This window comes from Mesoplodon densirostris, chromosome 4, assembly GCF_025265405.1.
Source record: "Mesoplodon densirostris isolate mMesDen1 chromosome 4, mMesDen1 primary haplotype, whole genome shotgun sequence".
In the NCBI taxonomy this organism is placed as follows: Eukaryota; Metazoa; Chordata; class Mammalia; order Artiodactyla; family Ziphiidae; genus Mesoplodon; species Mesoplodon densirostris.
In genome coordinates, this window is record NC_082664.1 from 5,935,120 (window position 1) to 5,954,416 (window position 19,297).

The 19,297-nt window shown below is 59.8% G+C and overlaps 1 protein-coding gene across 3 annotated transcripts in view; it reads right to left on the minus strand.

Annotated features, from left to right (window-relative positions):
- Nucleotides 1-466: 466 nt before the first annotated feature.
- Nucleotides 467-19,297, minus strand: part of EVL (Enah/Vasp-like) — a 167,138-nt gene continuing 148,307 nt past the window's right edge. For 2 of the 3 annotated variants that reach the window (XM_060095650.1, XM_060095649.1), the window contains exons 6-14: nucleotides 17,515-17,744; nucleotides 16,647-16,768; nucleotides 13,001-13,061; nucleotides 8,777-8,840; nucleotides 7,047-7,113; nucleotides 6,882-6,944; nucleotides 2,982-3,048; nucleotides 2,501-2,558; nucleotides 467-673 (exon numbers count right to left, since the gene is read on the minus strand). In XM_060095650.1, the coding sequence (XP_059951633.1) occupies nucleotides 636-673; nucleotides 2,501-2,558; nucleotides 2,982-3,048; nucleotides 6,882-6,944; nucleotides 7,047-7,113; nucleotides 8,777-8,840; nucleotides 13,001-13,061; nucleotides 16,647-16,768; nucleotides 17,515-17,744 (770 nt within the window). In that variant the 3' untranslated portion in view covers nucleotides 467-635. The remainder of the gene's footprint in view (nucleotides 674-2,500; nucleotides 2,559-2,981; nucleotides 3,049-6,881; nucleotides 6,945-7,046; nucleotides 7,114-8,776; nucleotides 8,841-13,000; nucleotides 13,062-16,646; nucleotides 16,769-17,514; nucleotides 17,745-19,297) is intronic. The other variant, XM_060095651.1, reaches the window with a different exon arrangement.

Consider the following 19,297-nt stretch of genomic DNA (forward strand, 5'->3'; position numbering starts at 1 on the left):
GGCCCCGGGGGGCGGTTCCTGGGCCCCCCGCCGGCAGTGCCTGAGCTGCGCGGCTCAGCGGCCCGTCCCCCCTCGCGTCTGAGTCGGCCCAGCCTCGCACCCACGGCCGCCACTGCCATGGGCCCTTCCCCCAAAAGAGGCCTCCCTGGCCGGGAGCCACCAAGAGCGAGCGAGTCAGAGCCGGGGTGTGGACGGTAAGCGTTTATTACCACGTGGACACAGACCGCCTGGTGCGTGGACGGACCCCAACCACCAGGACGCTGGGAAGGAGCCGCGGGGAAGCGGCCGCTGCTCCTGGTGGCACCTAGGAGAAAACTTGAAACCATCTAGCGAGGCGCGTGACCGACTCGGGTATCTTCTCTATAAACCGAAAGGAATGTACACTTAAATAGGCAAATATAAAATACAAAAAAAGGCGATAGGCCTGGTGTGCTGTGTCAGGTTGAATCTAAAAAAATCCAGGAGCTGAACTTTTTTCCTCATTTTAATATTTTATCACAGGTTAAGACTTTTAAACGAAGCACATCCTAGCTTCAGTGAGTGCTCGTGTGTGCTGGAGGCCTGGGGCGCTGGGTTCCTTGCTGTCCCCGCCTTCGGCTGGACCGGGTCTCGGGCGGCGTCGGGGGCCGAGCGACCTACGAGGTGCTGATCCCACTCAGCTCCTGCCTGATGGCTGAGGGGACAGGGCGGGAGAGGAGGCTCAGGTGCCGCCCCCCGGCCTGGTCAGGTCCTGCCTGGTGTCCGCCCCGCTCTGTCTCCCGAGAACTGCCCCGCTGCCCGCCCAGGCCTCCGGAGGTCACGAGCCACAGGCCAGAGGTCAAGCAGCGCAGCGGGCTCCAGCCGACTCCGGGGTGACGGCAAAGCCTTCTGTGGGTCTCGTCGGCCGTTTCTCGTGAGCTGGCGGTCCCTCGAGGGTGGCACTGCCCCTTCCCCGTCAGAGGACGAGCTGGTAAGGGGCCGGCAGGCAGCCCAGCTCTGGTCGGAGGACAGGCCAGCCCCCCCACCCCGCCCGCAGGGGCAGCATCAGGTCGGTGACCTCGAGCAGGGCGGCGGGCTCCCACGGCCTGCCTCCCGGGCCTGGGCTCGCCCCGTCCGGAGTGGGCAGGGGCTTCTCCCCTCCTCTCCCCCTTCTTAGAGTCCCCCCCAGATTTGAGCCTCTGCCCGGACAGACCCCAGGGGGCCTGGAGCCGAAGGCCGGGAGAGAGAGCTGAGGGCCGGGCCGTCTCCAGCAGCAGGGGAACGAGGCGAGGGTTCCAGGAGCGCCCCCATGGCCCACATCTCCCCCGGCCTCTCAGCCGCCCGCCCCAGAGGCTGCGTCCACCGTGGCCGCTGTGGCAGGTGCAGAGACGGGGGCCCCCCACACCCACTGGCTCCCTCTGTCGAGGCCTGTGCCCTCTGCTTGCTGGCTGGCTGGCAGCCCTGCTTCGGGCCCCACACCAGCCCTGGCCCTGGGGCCACACAAGCAGCCCTCCTGAGGTGGAGCGCCCAGCACTAGAGCAGGGTTAACAGTTGGCCTCTGTGTCTCCTCTCTGGCTCCGCTCGCTCTCTTCATTCATTAACTCCTTATCTGCCCATCCCAGGCCTGTGGGGGGACTGGGCAAACAGGAACTGAGCGCTCTCCCGCTGGGTCAAGGACAGGGTGTGGCTGTCACCCAGCCCTGCGCAGGGGTCCGGCTCTGCTGGCACCCCGCTCAGGTTCCCAGCCGCCTCTCCTCTCTCCCACGGCTGGCGGCCCTCGGCCACCAGCACCCACCAGGTGGGATGCGGAGGGGTGTGGGCGCCAGGCTGTGCCTCACTGCTCCGTCGGGTGGAGCCAGCCCTGCCCGAACCTTTCCTTTTCCTCTGGCTCCAGATCTGAGCCGGCCGTATCAAAGGCTCCGGTGGGGACCGGAAGGACGGATGTGATTCACTGTGACGAGGCCCTGCCTCTGGAGCCACGTGCCTGCTCCCCCAGGCCAGGCCAAGCAGGCTGTGAACTAGGTCAGGCCCATAGGTAACTCTGCGGCTTCTTGGACCCCTAAACCTCTGGGAAGGCAGCGGTCGCCCTAATAACCCCAAACCCAGTGATCAGAAGTGGCAGAATAAAAAAAAGGAATCTAAGTCCACAGACGCTGAGCTAAGCAACAGATAACTCAGGGCTGCTCCTGGCTCGGGAACGCACTCTCGGATCTTTCTCCTCCCACAGGCTAATCCTGGGAAGGAGCCTGGGGGAGCCGAAGCCTCAGACTGAGGCGGCGGACCAGCAGGGCGTGCCCGTCCTTAGACAAGGCGCTTCATCCGTCTGGGCCTCAGTGTGCTCAGAGACTCGGGAGGGTGGTGTTGGCTGGGACCCCCGCCCCCATGCCGGTCCAAGGCCCAGGCCTCTTGGCCCAGCACGGCCTCCCTGGCTGGACCCTCCTGGCCCCCGGCTTGGCCGCCCTGGGCGCAGGCAGGCCTCCCTCTTCAAGGAGGCTGGGTGCGCCCCGGCTCAGGGCGATGCGGGGGTGGGGCCTCTACTCACCGTCGATGATCTCGTCCTTCACTTTGTGGAGCTCGCGGACCACCTCCTCGAGGATCTCCTGGTGGGAGGAGAGCCTCGGAGTGAAGAGACAGACAGCAGAGGAGGAGCGGCCTCAGCTGGGGGGCAGCGCCACAGCCCTCCCCCGGCCCACGTCGCCCCGTGTTCTCGGCTCCCTCCCCAAGCCGGGGCAGGGTGTGTGAGCGGGAGACGGGACACCCTCCCACGCCTGAGAAATACTCTGGAGGAGCCGGGGTGCCCGGAAGGGGAAGCCCCAGAGGCGGGCCGGGAGCGCCCAGAGCCTTTTCCTGGTGAGGACAGGGGCAGGGGGACCGACGCTACGCGTGTCCCCTCCCCCGGTCGCCGGCTCCCGACTGCTGGCAGCCACGTGTGGCCCTGTTGGGCGGGCCTGCCTGTCCACGCAGCCCCGAGAAGTCCCCAGCCTCTGGCTCCTTCACAGCCTCTCCGGAAAGGACACACTCACCTGTTTCATCCGCTCTAAATCTAAGGCATCCAGGGCCACGTCGTTTACGCTTCCCGCCGGCTTCATCCTGGGGAGAGGGCGGCAGGGTGCGGTCAGGTGGGCGTTGGGGCCCGGCAGGCGCCCCCTGTGCTGGGAGGCTGAGCGGCGCCCCGGCGCCTCCTCGCTGCGGGCCCAGCCCTGCCCTCTCTCGTCGTCCTTCAAACGCTTTCTGCTTTTACCTCCGGCCGCTCCTTAGCTACCTGAAAAGGACTCCAATGCCCTGTCTCCACCTCGAGAGGGGCTCACGGATACTGCGACCGTATTTCCCAACCCGAGCGTCAGTCAGGACTTGGGGTCTTCTGACTCGACAGCTCTCACACAGAAGCGGCCACGTACGCGGACCGCGTCACGTGCAGCCTCCCCTGGAAAGGGACCCCGATAAGCCGATCCTCAGTGTGAGGGTCTACGTTCCTGGCTAGACGGAGGCTTGGGGAAAACTAGTAACGATGGCATTAAATACGAGACAAAATTGCAAAAATCTTAAACACTCAACATCCTAAAGGCACCCACTTCCGACACAAACACGTGTCCCTGGTGTTGGTAACCGGCTCTGGTGTGTAATTACTTCAGGAAACGTCCTTGGATGTGGTTGCTCTTCTCAGGCAAAGGTTTCAGTTTTGGGGACAGTCCTTCTCTGACACTTCTGAACTGAGGTTACCTGGTTTGAAACTTAATGTCTCTTGCACATGAATCCTGCCTGGAAAATCTTGGCAGGGAATTCCCTGGCGGTCCAGTGGTTAGGACCTGCTGCTTTCAGAGCCGGGGCCCAGGTTCAATCCCTGGTCGGGGAACTAAAGTCCCACCAGTGGAAGAGAGGAGGGGAGGGAAGCACGGGAGGAGGGAGGAGGGAGGAGGGAGGAGGGAGGAAATCTTGGCAAACGCTCGGCTAACCACCTGGCCTTTCAGAGCAGGACCGTGGTGCTGAGGGTACACTTTCTGGATCCACTTTCTGTCCCCAAGTGGAGAGAAAGGCAGGTTCAGGGAAATGATGTGGTTAGAGCCAGCTGCAGGGATCGTGGACGTGACAGCTGGCGGACAGACATCGACCTGGCGGACTGGCATGGCTACCAGGGGTCACGGTACAGATTAGGTCCATCTGGGGAAATCGAGGGCTGGTGTTCGCCACAGTGAAGGAGAACAAGCACGACAACTAAAGTGCTGGAGCAGCTGCGATGGAGGACAGTGTGGGGGGGCCTCAAAGAATTAAGAACGGAACGACCACACGAGCCAGCAATCCCACCTCTGGGTACACAGCCGAAGGGAATGAAATCACTGTCCCAGGAGACAGCTGGACGCCCATGCTGACTGCAGCGACATTCACAACGGCCACGACATGGGGACAACCCAAGGGTCCGCGGACAGATGAACGGAGACAGAAGACGTCATGTCTGTATCTGTGTGCGTGAGTGTATGTACACACACGTGTACATATGTACACCACACAGTCACATATGGAGTATTCTGCCACAAGAAAGAAGGAAACCCTGCCATTTGTGACAACATGGACATTATGCTAAGTGAAATAAGCCAGACAGAGAAAAAGAAATGCTGCATGATCTCACGTATATGTAAAACCTAGAAGGGCTAAACTCAGAAACAGAGTGTAGACTCGTGGCTGCCAGGGGCTGGCGGGTGGCGGCAACTGGTGGAGGTGGTCCCAGGGCACACACTTCCGCTAATAAGGTGGGTTCCCTCTTGGGGGTGTAACGTACAGCACGGTAACTACAGTTAACGATACTGTATCATATGCTTGAAAGGAGCGTAGAAAGTATATCTGAAAGTTTTCACCACACACGTACAAAAAAAGGTAACTGTGTGAGGTTATGGACAAGTTAACTTACCTGACTGTGGTAATCACTTTACAGTGCACACATATATCAACTCACAGTGTGGTACACCTGAACTTACACAACACTAGATTTCAATTATATCTCAATAAAACTGGATTAAAAAAAAAACACTGAATGCTATGTAAATAAAATTTTAGTGGTCCAGTGCACAAACCTGGGTTAAAAAAGAAAAGAAAAAGAAAGTGCTCCTGCACCCCTCCTGGATGAACTCAATAAAGAGACTCAATAAATGTGGTCCTGACTGAGTCTGTAAGTAACTTTGGGTCCTGATGCAGAAAGAGGTCCGGCCTGAGATCCCTGGATCCGTCCGTCACACCCATCCTGTAGTTTCAAGTCCCTGTTCCAAGAGCAATTTTCCGGTCACCTGGACAAACCGCTCCACCCCTCTGGGCCTCGGTCCCCCCATCTGCAGACCTGGACAGTCCCCCCGATGGTGACCCCGACAGCTCTGTGAGCCCTGCGGCACCCGCCCCGTCTGTGAGTCTGGAGAAGCGCTCTGGCTCGGAGCCGGAGAGCCCTCTTACGCGTGGGAATGCCCTGGACAATGCTCCTGCCCTGTGAGGGGTGCCTGGCCACTCAGAACTTGGCCGCCCGTCCTTACTCCACGACCAGGAAGCAGCTAGCTCTGCTGGGAGGTGCAGGTCAGCCCCAGCCGCCTCGCCTGCCCGGCTGCTCTGGCTCCCGCCCGGCTCCGGTCCACCTCTCGCTTCACAGCCAGAGGAAGCTGCCCAGAGAGTGACTGCATCGCGGCGCCCTTTGCTCAGAGCTCGGAGACTGGGGCCCGCACACAGAATAAAATCCACACTTCTCACCGTGCGGCTCCTTCCTGCCCCCTCTAAATGTGCCTCCCTCTGCCCTCCCCACGTCCGACCACTTGCCAGCCACAATGGCCTGCTTTCTGTTCTTTGAACTTGCCAGGCTGGTGGCAGGCTCAGGGCCTTAGCACTTAACCACTCCTTCAGCCTGGAGGGCCGTCCCCACAATCTCCACGGGGCAGGCTCCCTCTCATCCGGGTCAACTCAAATGCCACCTCAGAGAGGCCCACTCGCTAAAGCAGCCCTGTCCCTGGCACCGTCCACCACACGGCCCTCTATGTCTCCCCCAGAGCACCTCTCAGAACTCACAGTTGTCTTATTTACGGGCCTTTCCAACAGGAAAATGAGCTCCTCGCAGGCAGGGACCTGCAGGGCCCAGCTCAGAGCCTGGCTGACAAAGGCCCTCCACAAACCCTGGTTGCCGCCGAGAGCCCTCATCCCCGTTCACCGGCATCTGTCATCGCCATTCCTGCTGGGCCGGCTGGAGCTCTCTCTGGCCACCTTGTTTGATTTGGCAAGACCAGGCTCAAACTCCACCTGCTCTGGGATTTGGGCTGTTCCCCTTCAATTTGTGATGGGCACTGAAGACATTTCTTAGTACGGATTCTAGAAGCCTGCAAATTCAGGCCACACTGGCCCACAGTTACTGTGTGACTGTCTCTCTGATTTTTTGGGCGACCTCAGTTTCAAACAACCCATCCTGTTATCACATCAGCTTTTGGTTTGGGAAATATGGTCAGCGTATCTCTGGGGAAAAGGCAGAGGAAGGAGAGGAGGTGGGTTGCTGGGCCAGCCCCCGGGATGCAGCCAGGGCTGCTGAAGATTTCCTGTGTCCAGCTGTTGTCCACACATGGCCACCCTGTGCGGGAGGGATGAAGAGACCTCCTTGTGGCGTGGGGGAGGAGTGGAGGCTCGGAGAGGTCCCCTGGCTTGCCCGGTGTCACAATTAGCGAGGCCAGAGCTGGGATTCGATCCCGGCTCCACCTCGCTGCCTCTCTGGACAGTCACTCCCCTCCCCTGGCCTCGGGCCCTCTGTCTAGGAGAAGACAGGAAGCAGCTGGCCCGCCCTGTCCCTGACGAAGCACAGACCACCCTTTCCCAGAGCCGACTGTTAGATGACAGGACACGGGTGGGATCCGCGGTGTTAGTCACGGGCAGGGGACAAAGGAGGCCCCAGAGGCGGGGCTGTTCGGTACCTAGAGTGAGGCTGCGACTGAAGGGGGCTCTTAGCTTCGGGGCTCTTGGCCACAGACGGGGTTCTGCGCGGTGGAACGGAATGGAACAGAGAGGTGAGTTGGCGCCGTTGCCCGCCTGGGCCCGACCGACCCGGGCGCAGGGCCAGCCTTCCCGGGGCAGCTCACCTGGACAGCAAGGAGGACACGGGCTTCTCCGCCGAGCTGCTCCGCTCCCAGGGCTTCCGGCCGGCCTCTGTCGGTTCATGCCATGGATGAAGCGCCTCAGGGCTGGGAGGGCGCTCAGTGGCCCCCATCCCGCAGCGTCCCGGGCAGCAGGCCCCGCCCGTGCCCCCCCGTCCCAGCTGAGACCCAGCTCCTTATTCCAGTCCCCTTGGGCCCAGGAGGCCCTGGCAGGCTGTAGATGGCCCTGCTGTCAGCCAGCGTCTCCCCCACCTCAGGACATGAGCCTCTGTTCCCTCGACTCGGTTGACCTTGACTTGTGGCCTGGCTTCGAGTCCCCTCACCATGACTGGGTCTCTCCAGTTGGATGTGAGCCAACTGGTCAGGGAACCTCTTAACTACAACTTCCAAAGGCGACCTGTGACTCCAGCAGTGGGCCGAGCAGGGCACAGGAGGCCCCCCACCAGGACACTCTCAGGGCAGCCCGGGGCCCACGTTCGCTTGCAGGGCCCAGGCCCACGACCCACGTGCACCCCCGTCCCCTGACTCCTTGGTTTCCCCCCGACACTGCAGCTGGTTCTTTCCCAGCCTGGGCTTGAAAGTTGATTTGTCTTTCCTTTTTCTTTTTTAAGTGGTGTTAAACTACATTTCACTTTACTTCAAGAGATTTGTTGAGCTGGACAGAATTCCCTGACTTTGCAGGATGAGACGAGAGGCCGAAGGAAAAACCCCCGGGGCAGCAGAGGGCCAACCACCCTGAGCTGAGCCTGGAGACTGTGCCGGCCGACAGACCCACGCTGGGCCGGGAGGGCAGGTACGAGAGCTGGGGCCACGTCCAGGGTCCAGGCACGCGGCCTGGAGGAAACCACTTAAACACACTGAGCCTCAACCTCCTAGACTGGGAAACACGTAACCCGTCCACCGGGATGTGAGGTGTTCATGCAGTCACTCACGTGGTGGCACTGCCTGAGAAGGAGAGGACACAGACCCCAGCCTCGCAAGGGAGGCAGACGCGCCGACACAGTCCGGACGCTAGGCCCGTGCGGGGCAGAGCCGTGCCCCAGCGAGCAGCCAACACCTGGCAAGAGCTTCCCTCCGCTGGCTGGCGGGGGTGGGGTGTGTGTGTGCTATTTCCCCTCCGTCTCTCCCAGCCCTGCACTGCACCATGTGCTCAGGAGCACAGGCCTGGCTCAGAGCAGACACTGAAATGTTGGACGAGTGACGGACTGCAGTGGCTTCTTCCCACCGTAGAGCCTCAAGGCACCCTTCTAATCGCATCCCCCGTCCCAGAGCTCAGCCTGGGGGATTTCTGCGCAGGGCTCAGGACCGCCTTGTCTGGTTGACTTCTCAGTGAGCGAGGCTCACTGCTAACCTCTGTAACGTGGCTCACAGCTGGCGTTTTGCAGGGCGCAGGAAGGTGACATTTACATGCCCCTCTTTGGAGTACGGGCCCAAGGCTGGGAACCTGAGCCCCAGGGCACGGTCTCCCACACCACTCGGTAGGTGCTGGCAGGCCGGCTGGGAAACGCAAGGCTTAGACTGGGCGGCCTTTCCTCTAGGGTGCCCCTGCCCCTACTCAGGCTCGGCATGGAGGCCGCGAAGATGGAGGGCAGACCCCCACCAGCACAGCCTCTCTGCTCACCGTAAAGCGAGGCAGTGGGATCAGATCGCCCTCCTGTAAGAGCCCCTCCTGTGCTAAGACCCCGTGCTGGCGCCAGCAGGGCGGTGCGCCTTACCTGAGGAGTTGGGGGGCTGGCTGGCTGCTCGGGTCCCCGGAGATGGAGAGGTGCTCGGCTCTTCCTGAAATGGAAGAGAAAGGCTCTGCCGTTGGCCTGCTTAGGAAGGCCGGCTGGGTGGGGGACCTTTGAGCCAGGTCATCTAGAAAACCTCAGTTTTCCAAAGTAGCCAACGAACATATATTATTTTTATAATCAGTGAAACAACAAATACGATTCACCAATGAAAACCCCAGGTCGTGGTGGGGAGGTGGTCCACCCCACGGAAGTCAGGGAAGGAGAAGGCTGCAGGGGGACACAGTGGACGTGGCCTGGACCCCGGGTCTGGCGCTGCCCACAGACTCACTGTCCCTCACGAGGCGCTGCCACCCCTTGTCCACTGGGACCCTTCCGCAGCCCTGGGAGGAGCCCGCTTCCAGTCAGCCCTGCTGGTCAAGGCTGGGCACGGACACAGCCTGAGTCCTAGAGACCCCGGCACTTCACTTCTCTTTCACAGGAGAGGAGGAAGCGTTAAGAATTTAGAATGTGTAAAAAAAGAAAAAAAAAAAATTTAGAATGTAAGGACTTCCCTGGTGGTGCAGTGGTTAAGAATCCGCCTGCCAATGCAGGGCACACGGGTTCGAGCCCTGATCCGGGAAGATCCCACATGCCACGGAGCAACTAAGCCCGTGCACCACAACTACTGAGCCTGCGCTCTAGAGCCCGTGTGCCACAACTACTGAAGCCTGTGTGCCTAGAGCCCGTGTTCCACAATAAGAGAAGCCACCGCAGTAAGAAGCCTGCGCAACGCAACAAAGAGTAGCCCCCGCTCCCACAACTAGAGAAAGCCCACGTGCGGCAAAAGAGGCCCAATGAGGCCAAAAATTTAAAAAAAAAAAAAAAAGAATTCAGAATGCTCTGAAGGTTATCTTTAGTCCAACCAGCTTACGAGTTCATCAATGTCGCTGACCAGTGGGCCAGGTGGAGCCCCGCGCCTCCGGCCGCCCGACCGTGCGCCCCACCATCCCCCAGACACGGCCGCTGCGCGTCTCTGTCCTGCATGCCCGCTCCTCTCAGAGCTCGGGGCAGATGCCGCCTGTCCTGGGAGCTCTCGCAGGGCTCTGGGCCCTGGAGCTCCGTCTCTGCCCTCAGCACCTTCTTTGTCGGCTTCTTGTGTCCTCCCTTGAGCACAGAAGCCATGTCCTATCCACCCAGCACCCCCGGCGCCTGGCTCCCAGCGGGGCCCCACGAAGGCAGCCCGCGTGTGTCTGCTCTGCCCGTGGGATACATCTGTGGCGACACTTGTAATGGAGGTGAGTAATGTAGCAGTAATACAAGCTGACGTTTATCATCACACATATTTTGGAAAGATTCTACACTCTTAGGAAAATGGCATTTATCAAGTAATCATAATTCCTCCATTTTTCTCAAGCAAAACACACACAGCTGCTACCCGGAGCTTTTGACCAGAGACAGCCAGCCGACCTGATGAGACCCAAGTAGCACAATGCTGACCAAAGCCAAGCATCGCCTTCTGCCACTGCCCACGTCAACTCTGCTTCCCATCTGGTCCATCCAAGCCTTGGGGTGAGGGCTCTGGGACGCTCACGGCCACCTCCAGGGCCAGGACTCCAGGCTCAGCGCTCCAATCAGGACCCACCAGGCCCACTCCACCTAATGCGAGCCTGTGAGAGCCACAACCACGACGGCTCACGCCTGGTCCCCGCGCCGAGAGCAGACCTGGCACCTATCAGGAACCCCCGCACCCTGTATCCGCGGTGACTGAATGAACCCGGGAGTTGCTGGCCCAGGGGCAAAAGAATGTGCTAGGCGTGGGACTTAGGACAAGTCTCCTGAGGGCTCTCGTTTAAAGAGAGAGTGGAAGAAATGAAATTATATAAATCAACACGTATGTGTGGGGACCAGGGCCCAGAGGAAACAGGCAAGAATGGAAGTCATTATGGGTGAAGTTAGAGTAACTGAAAAAAAATCAGAAAGTTGTTTTTAGTATCATCCTATTATTAACTCAAAAACAGTTAATAAGAATCCTCCAGGGCTTCCCTGGTGGCGCAGTGGTTGAGAGTCTGCCTGCCGATGCAGGGGACACGGGTTCATGCCCCGGTCCGGGAAGATCCCACATGCCGTGGAGCGGCTGGGCCCGTGAGCCATGGCCGCTGAGCCTGCGCGTCCGGAGCCTGTGCCCTGCAACGGGAGAGGCCACAGCAGTGACAGTCCCGTGTACCACAAAAAAAAAAAAAAAAAAAAGAATCTTCCCTCCCAGCGCACAGGGCTCTGTGCCCACCCCCCTGCCCCAGCTGTAGAGCCCCGAGGCTGCCGGCCGAGCACCTGGGGGCTGTGTTTTCATGCCAGGTGACACGTCCTTAGAGCAGTGACATAATCGGCCTGTGGCCAGCAAGTGTCAGAGCACCTGCCTGAGCCACCTGACCCCACATCTGGGGCGTCTTCCTTCTTTAACGAATGCTTATTTGTTTCTCATTAATTATAAACCTAGTACATGTTCAATGAAGATAATCTGGAAAACTGTGAAAAGTATAAAAAAGAAAAGTCAGGGAATTCCTGGCGGTCCAGTGGTTAGGACTCGGTGGTCTCACTGCTGAGGGCCCGGGTTCAATCCCTGGGCGGGGAACTCAGATCCCACCAACCACACAGCGTGGCCAAAAAACAACAAAAAAAGAGAAAACAGAAAGAAGAAAAGCCAGTCTCCAGTGTCTCCATCCATGCGGCACCTGCTCTGGTGTGTGGAACTGCTCTAGCCCTGCCCTGGAAGAGGCTGCTCCCGGGCGGGCAGGGCCTCCTGACTGCGGGGGACCAAGGCAAACAGGACTCCCAGTGACCAGGAGGCTTCTTAAAAAAGGAGAGGAAAGGAAAGAAAAAGGGGAGTCAGGGGAAGAAAACTCTACCCTTGGGGTCAAAGATTTCTCCTGGGTCCCTGGGATTTGAAACCTACTCTTCCTGGAGACCAGGGAGGAGGGAGGTTGGGTATGGGGGCTGGAGCTGTGATGGCAGGAACCGGCCGGCGCCTTTGGAGACCTATAATTATTCCTGGGCTCCTGGCCAGACAGGCCTCTGCAGTTTGAGAAATTAGTGCGGAGTTAGCTGGATGAACTCCATACGCTGTGCAAGGCATGGGGACAGTGGAATATGCACGCCTGGTCTTCACAGGGCTCACGAACCAGCAGGGAAGAGCAAATCTGAACAAGCAAAAACGTGTGTGCTGAGGGCAGAGGAGACACATGGTGGGGAGCGGGGCCCGGGGCCCAAGCAGTAGAGAGCCTTACTAGCCTGGAGGTCGGGAGCCTGTTTCTCAGGGAGCACTGTTTACGCAGAGAAGTGCAGCCGAGGAGGAGTTAGCTGCTGGGGCTGAGGGGACTGAATGCGCCAGGCGGGGGGACCAGGGGAAGGGAGGACCCCTGGCAGGGCTGGAGCCCGGGGGTCACACCCGGTAAGCCTCACCCTGCTGACGGGGGTGGCACGGTACCCTGGGGCCTGGTGGTTGTAATGTTTCTTCTGTCTCCTGCCACCTGTATGGCATCTGTAGTTAAGGTCTAAACTTAGCCGTTTCAGTAGGAGTCTATTTTTACAGGGAAAGCTTAACACAGAGGGAAAGAGTGTTAGCCACCCTAGTGATGGCAGGCGCTTGGAATCTGTGTGGACGGACTAGGCTCCAGGACCCCCTCAGGACAAGAGCCAGAGCGCCGGGTTCCTCTGCCCAGCTCACCTGAGGCTCCTGCTGGAATCGACGGACTCAAGTGAAGCCTTTCAAGAACAGAAATAATTTGAAAATAAGAACTGCCCTGGTCTTCAAGCAGACATTGCCTACTGCGATTGTACTCTCCAACCCCCGAGTCCCTTGAGATCTGTCTGCTGGCCCCTCTGAGCTCCCCAGCCTCCAGGCCTTTCCCTCAAGGCGCTCCCAGGCGGGTCCTGCTTCTCTGCCTCTTACCTGCCTTCCCTGTGAGGCTGCGAGCTGCAAAGCAGAGAGCAGTGTCCGCTAGATGCTCAGTGAGCACAGGCCTGCCACCCGGTGCAGCGGGGATGGACACGAGCGCCCACAGGCCCTGTCCCCCTGCACCACCCCCTCCTGTTCCCCCTGTCCCCCCTGTCCTCCTACAAATCACCCAGCGAAGTATCGACCACGTGTATGTCCAAACACAGTGTCCCGCAGGCCTGGTCTGTTCACACCTCTGGGGAAGCTGGGGTGGGCTGGCCGTAGGGTGTGCTTACCGTTTGGCTTTCGTCTTCCTTTTTATCAGCCGGCTTGTCTGTCTGGGAGGCTGCTTTTCTCCTGACACAAGGAGGGAGAAGATACAATCAACCCTGAAGGTTTCCACACAGAGCAGACACCGCCTCTGTGCGGACACAGCTTGGTCCTCAGAGACTCCTTGCTGGGGTCTGACCCCTGTTTCGTGTGAAGGAGGTGACTTGTCCAGGCACCCATCTGGTCCGTGGTGATGCCCGGGTGAGTGTCCAGGCCTTCTGTGCTGGTCCCAGGACCCTGGACACAAAACTGGTCTGGGTGGGGGCACCCCATCTCTGTCTACAGCACCTGAAGGCCGAAGAGGTTGGTCCGCACCCTGTCCAGGTCCCCGGGGACCTGGGCTCGGCCGGGTGGCCGCTGTTCTCCCAGGACGCTCAAGGCCTGGCCACGAGGGGCAGGAGAGCTGCCCCCGCCACAGGTCAGGCTGGGGGCATCCCGTCTGCAGGCCGCCTGCAGGACGGAGGAGGAAGCCTTTCCCTATCACCCTAAAGCTCCTCCTACCTCAGAGTTCAGCAGCCACGTCCTCCCCGACCTGGACACCACGAAGAGCGGCACGTGCTCAGGAAGGAAAGAACCCAACAGACGCCCTCCAGTCACGGCGCGCACCTCCCCGTGGGGATGAGCCCCCTTCTCAGACACTCTGAAAACTCACTGCTCTTTTCCGGCCTCAGGGGTGGCCTACCTCTGGCTAATTCCCAAATCTACACACACACCCCTTCCTACTCTCCAAAGACCCGGCCCTGGGGGTTCTCAACTCGGGGAAGCCACCAGAACACAAACAAAGCTCTCAGAGCTCACGAGGTGAGCTGGCCATCAAGGGGGAAGCTGGCCTGGCGGGGGTGAGGGCCACCGGCTGGCTGTCCCCATCTAGGGACCGGCCACAGGGGGCTCCTTCCTCATCTTCTCATCCCGGGGAGGCCAGGTCCACCCACCCACGGCACTCCCCAGGAACCCGGGACTCATCCCCGACTTCTTCCTCACGACGGCGCGCCCGCTCGGTTCTGCTCTGCACTTCGTTTCTGGGCCGTCTGGCCCGTCTTCACTCCCGACGCTGCGTGCCGGCACCACCAGCTCCTGCCTGGTCCGCTACTGCCACCGCGCCCGTGACATTCTGCTCCTGCCCAGAGCCTGCGTTTAATCTTTGAAGGATACCCAGCAGAGCAGGCCCCTCCAGGCCTGTGAAGACTCCCTGGGCTGAGTGGCCGTGGACACGCTCGGTATCGAGCAGCTCCCAGCGACACGGTTCCCCCGCCTGGCCCACTGCCGGGACAGGAGGCAGGAACTCCGCAAGGACCTTGGATCAGCTAAGCTCTGTTACTATGCTTGTGTGACAGATAAGAAAAAGAAGCCCTAATAAAAAGGAACGAGATGGGGTCATCCATAGAGACATGGACGGACCTAGAGACTGTCATACGGAGTGAGGTAAGTCAGAAAGAGAAAAACAAATATCGTATATTAACGCCTATGTGGAATCTAGAAAAATGGTACAGACGAACCTGTTTGCCAGGCAGAAATAGAGACAGAGACGTAGAGAACAAACATATGGACGCCAAGGGGAGAAGTGGGGGTGGGATGAATTGGGAGACTGGGATTGACACGTATACACTAATATGTATAAAACAGATAACTAATAAGAAGCTGCTGTATGGCACTGGGAACTGCACTTCGCTGTACAGTAGAAACTCACACAACATTGTAAAACAGATATACCCCAATTTAAAAAAAAAAAGGGTGGTGGCTTTAACAAGAGCCTAGCCAAAAAAAAAAAATAAATAAGAGACCCCAGAGAGCTCCCTGCTCCTTTCACCATGTGAGGACACAGCAAAGAGATGGCCATTCATGAACCAGGCAGGGGGCTCTCACCAGACACTGCATTTGTCAGTGCCGTAGTCTTGGACTTCTCCAGAACTGTGAGAAATAAAATTGTTTATAAGCCATGCATCATGATTGTTTTTAATAGCATCGCAAGCTGATTAAGACAGAGAACTAGCTGTCTGTACAAAGTGGAAGTAGAGATCTTCTATAAAAAAAAAAAAAAAGAAAAATAGCAGCCCTCGAACGCATCTCCTTGTAGGCTCCACCCAGTGTCCTGCGCCGAGGCGGGCTTCAAAGAGCAACGTGACTGCCCCTTGCCGGTCGTGCAGGGTGAGTGCTCTCGGTGGGCCCGGCTCTGCCGCCAGCTTCTGGCGTCTCACTGGCTCCTGGCACACCGGCCTTTTCCTGTTCTCAGAAACTTCCTCTCCGTTTGGTCTAAACCATCTAGGCCAAGCAGTGACTGGGAACGCATTGGCGTTGGACTTGGGGAGAGCGTGAACACTTCCTTTTTTAAAGAATCTTCTATTCTTATGCGAGGCCCCTCTGGCATGGACTCTAACGCACGTGCACACGAGGCTCTCCCCGCTAGCCTGCATCCTGGCCCACCTCCTCCAGGTCCTGGGCTCTGGGGGGTCTCAGCCTCTCCAGGTAGTGTGACTCCGCCCACCGCACCCACCTCTGCTGCCTCGACCCAGAGGACTGCGGAACCTCCTCCGTGAAGCACCCCGGCTCCCTGGAGCTGTTCTGCTGCAGTCACCGGCTCACCTCTAGTCACGGCACGTGGACCCACCTGGCTGCTCCCCTCCCCCGGTGCCCTCCCTTGCTGGGCACACAGGGCCCTGGGCCGGCCCTGCCAACATGTGCCAGACCAGCTACTTGCACTCTGGGGGCTTCTGTCTATCCCGTGTCCTCGCAGGGCCGTGTGGGTTTACTGAAGACCCGGCACAGAAAGCGCTCGCCCGGGGTCAGCCGCCATGGGGGCAGCGGGAAGAGCCTGGAGACTGAGAGAAGGCAGGAGGGGTCACGGGGGAGCAAGGCCCCCGCCGTTGCTTTTCTCGGACAACAAGGAGCGTGCTGACAGTTGAGGCCCACTCCTGGGTCCTCTGGTGCCCGGGTGAGCCATGGCCCGGGGAACCCCATCAGGGCGTTCCCGCTGCCACACCACATTTACAAGTAAGACCCAAGCTTTTGCGACCCTTCCGAGAGGGAGCTGTCTGATCTCTCCATCTGCCTGGGATTCAGTTGGGGAACAACCAAGAGCCGTAGTGACAGGCTGATGCCTTGGGCAAGCTGGAGGCACACGTGCTGGTGAGGATGGAGGCGGAGGCCGCAGAGCTGAGCACGACGGGGAGGGAACTGCCGCTCCGTCCCCGAGGGGCGACGTCGTCTGGGCTCCTGCCACCTCAGCGCCCTTTCTCCTGAGTCCTCCGTAAGGGCCCCCACAGGACGGGCCCCTTCAACATACGTTCACCGCCGAGAATACTCCTCTTTTCCCTCAGAATTTAGCTCTGAAATGATCTCCAAATTTCTCTCTGCTCAGGACAAGGCTGATACATGGCAGATGTTTCAACGAATACTTGTTAAACTGAAATGGGGAAGGATTTAGAGTTTAGAGGACTCCTTTGGGCTTGATGTCTCAGACTGACCCCTAGAGAAGGGAAAACTCGACGAACAGTCCTCCCTGCTTGGCTGAACCCAGGGGGCAGTGGGTCCTGGGGCCACGCGAGGCTTCTCCTTTCCACTGAGAAACAGGGGCTCCTGACAGGGGCTGGGTCTGGGGGAAGCCTAAACACTCACCTCTTGGCCAGCAGCTTGTTCATTTCTTCCATGAGGCCTCCTCCTCCACCCCCACTGCTTGCCCGGTTGGCGTCAGACTTCGAGGTCCCGCTGGGACTGGAGCCTCCGGACGCATCTTCTGGCTAAGGGGAGAGGACGAAGCGCTTCGGTCTGGTGTCCATGGCGGGACGCCACTCGAGGGGAGATGGGGCCACGTGTGATGGCAGTGCTGGAAGAGGCCGAGGCCATCTAGTCCCCCAACCCCACCTGCTGGTGGCAGAGCTGGAGTCCAGAGAGCGAGCGGGACTGGAGGGTCACGGTTGGCAGGCACGCCCCGGGTTCGCTGGCTCGCGGTCAGCACCCTTGCCAAGGCCAGCGTGGCTTGAGGGGGGGAGGAGGCACAGTTCCGTATCCCAGGTGCTCCTAATCCCACAGCCATATGAATGGCCTTCTAGAAGCCCCACCTCCCAAGACACTGCGGAAGGCTGGGAGGGCCAGCTGAGCCTGAGGGAGCCGGTGGACTTAAATGCAGGAGACCCAGGGCCTGAGTCCAAACTGCAACTGATGACCTGCGTGCTTTGAACAAGCTGTTCATGCCTGCACCTCGGTTTCCTCACCTACGAGGGCAGAGATCTCCTGCCTCGCTTGTAAAGGACCAGCGGCAGGTCATGTAACTGGACACACCTACGGCTCACACGCAGCCCTATCCCAGTGGTCTCAGTAACCGGGGAACTGTGACCGAGGAGGTGGGAGGTGCCTTCTGGCTGGGGAGGACGGCACTGCGCTCCCCGCCGGCGCGAAAGGGTCCGCCCCTCCGCCAGTTAGAAACATGTCCCCCAGCCTGGTCCTCCCTGCCCGCCCGCCCGTCTGCCGGGCCCGGGACACTTACCCTCGGGACTCTTCTCAGCTTGGCCCCAGCCAGGGCGGCGGCCAGGCCGGACACGGAGCCCTCGTCGTGGCTGGCGCCCTGGGCTCCTCCGGCTGGCAGGGGGGGCGGGGGAGGGGGGGCAGCCCCTGTGGGTGGAGGCGGGACAGGGGGTGGGGGTGGGGGTGGAGGCCCGCTACAGGAGAGGGGGGCGCCGGCTGCAGCGGAGGGGTGCCCCGCTGGGAGGGTGGGTCCTGAAACAACAGTGGGCTCAGTGAGTGCCCAGCCCCGGCGGGCGCCTCCCCAGGAGCAGGGACAGAGGGCAGCCTACTCCCCTGAGGGACGAGGAACAGCTCAAGGTGGCCTCTTCCAGGAAGCCCCCGCAGGATGTACCTGGCATTGTTCCAGTCTCTCCCTACATTCGGGGGCCAGGCTGGACCCAGCGTCACATACTTGCTTAACAGCCCTTGAGCTCCGCTAACTTTCTCTTGCTCAACTGTGGCCTTCCAGTGGGACAAGAAGCTCTTTGGTGGCGTGAATTGTGTCTTTTTTTCCTTCTCTGTTTCTCCTCAGCTCCTGGCACCCCCCTAGGCATCAGCAATTGTTAGTCCCCAAGATACAACTGTGACTGCCCCTTGGCCTCTGGGGATGGCAGCAGGCAGCTGCGGGTCACACGGCAGACCAGGGCATCTGTCCAGGAGCACTGCTGCGTGCTGGGCAGTCCCCTGTCCCCCAGCCGCCATCCAACGCCCGAGCCTCTGCTGGAGGCCTGGCCCTGTGCAGGGCGCTGGGGATAAACGGCCACAGGCTCCCTGCACACGGTGCTCATGGCCTGGTAGCAGCAAACCAATCACACGGATGAATGCAGAACTGTCCCTGCGGCAGGGTGACAAGTGCCACCTTGGCCTATGAGGAGGCGCTCCAACCTGACCGAAGTCCGTGGAAGGCTTCCTTTGGGAAGTAATGACTGTGCTGGGACAGGACAGAAGAGCAGGAGTGACGTTTGGTGAAGGGTGAGCGAGTGCGAGGGAGGAGGAGGCCCTGCAGGAACCGAAGGAGCCGCCGGGAGGGAGTGTGCCGGGCAGCGGGTCTGCGGGGACCGGGCCCACGCACCTGGAGCCCGTGCCAAGGACCCAGGTTGTTTAGGAGTGACGGAGAAGGGTGACCCGGTGACGGGGTGGGACCCGCATTAGTAACGCAGGGGTGGAGGAGTCCGAGGGGTGCAGCAGCCTAGCTGAGAGGGGGCGGCACCAGACAGCATCCCCACCAGCGGGGCCTTCTGCAACTGGCTGGGGCCCGGTGTCCTCATCAGTAGGACAGGGAAACATTCACCTGCTGACTTCACAGGGCTCGAGAGAATTAAGTGAAACGAAGGACGTGGAAGTACTTTGTAAGTCATGAAGCCCCATGCTTACTAATCAACATTACCCGTTTCCAGAAAACCCCTCTGCTTAACTGTGCTGAGTTCCAGTCACCGTTCAGGACTGAAGCCACCCCTCCCCTGGGGTCTTCTCTGACCCCCAGGGCAGCTGGGGCCCCCTCCATGTGCCTCCACCCCTGCACTGACTTGGTAACTGCATGTGCCCCGTGGTGATCCAGGGTCATTAGTTTGTGTCCTTGACTGGACAGTCAGCTCCCTGGGGCAGGGGGTGCATCCGCCTCGTCCACCGCTGTGTCCTCAGCCCTTAGTACAGGGCCTGAGACACGCTCTACTCAGGGGATGAGTCGGGGGAGGACCAGAGGCTGGTGGGCAGGGCTGGACCAAGCTGAGCTAGTCCCCGCACCCTTGCTCCATTCCCTTGTTTCC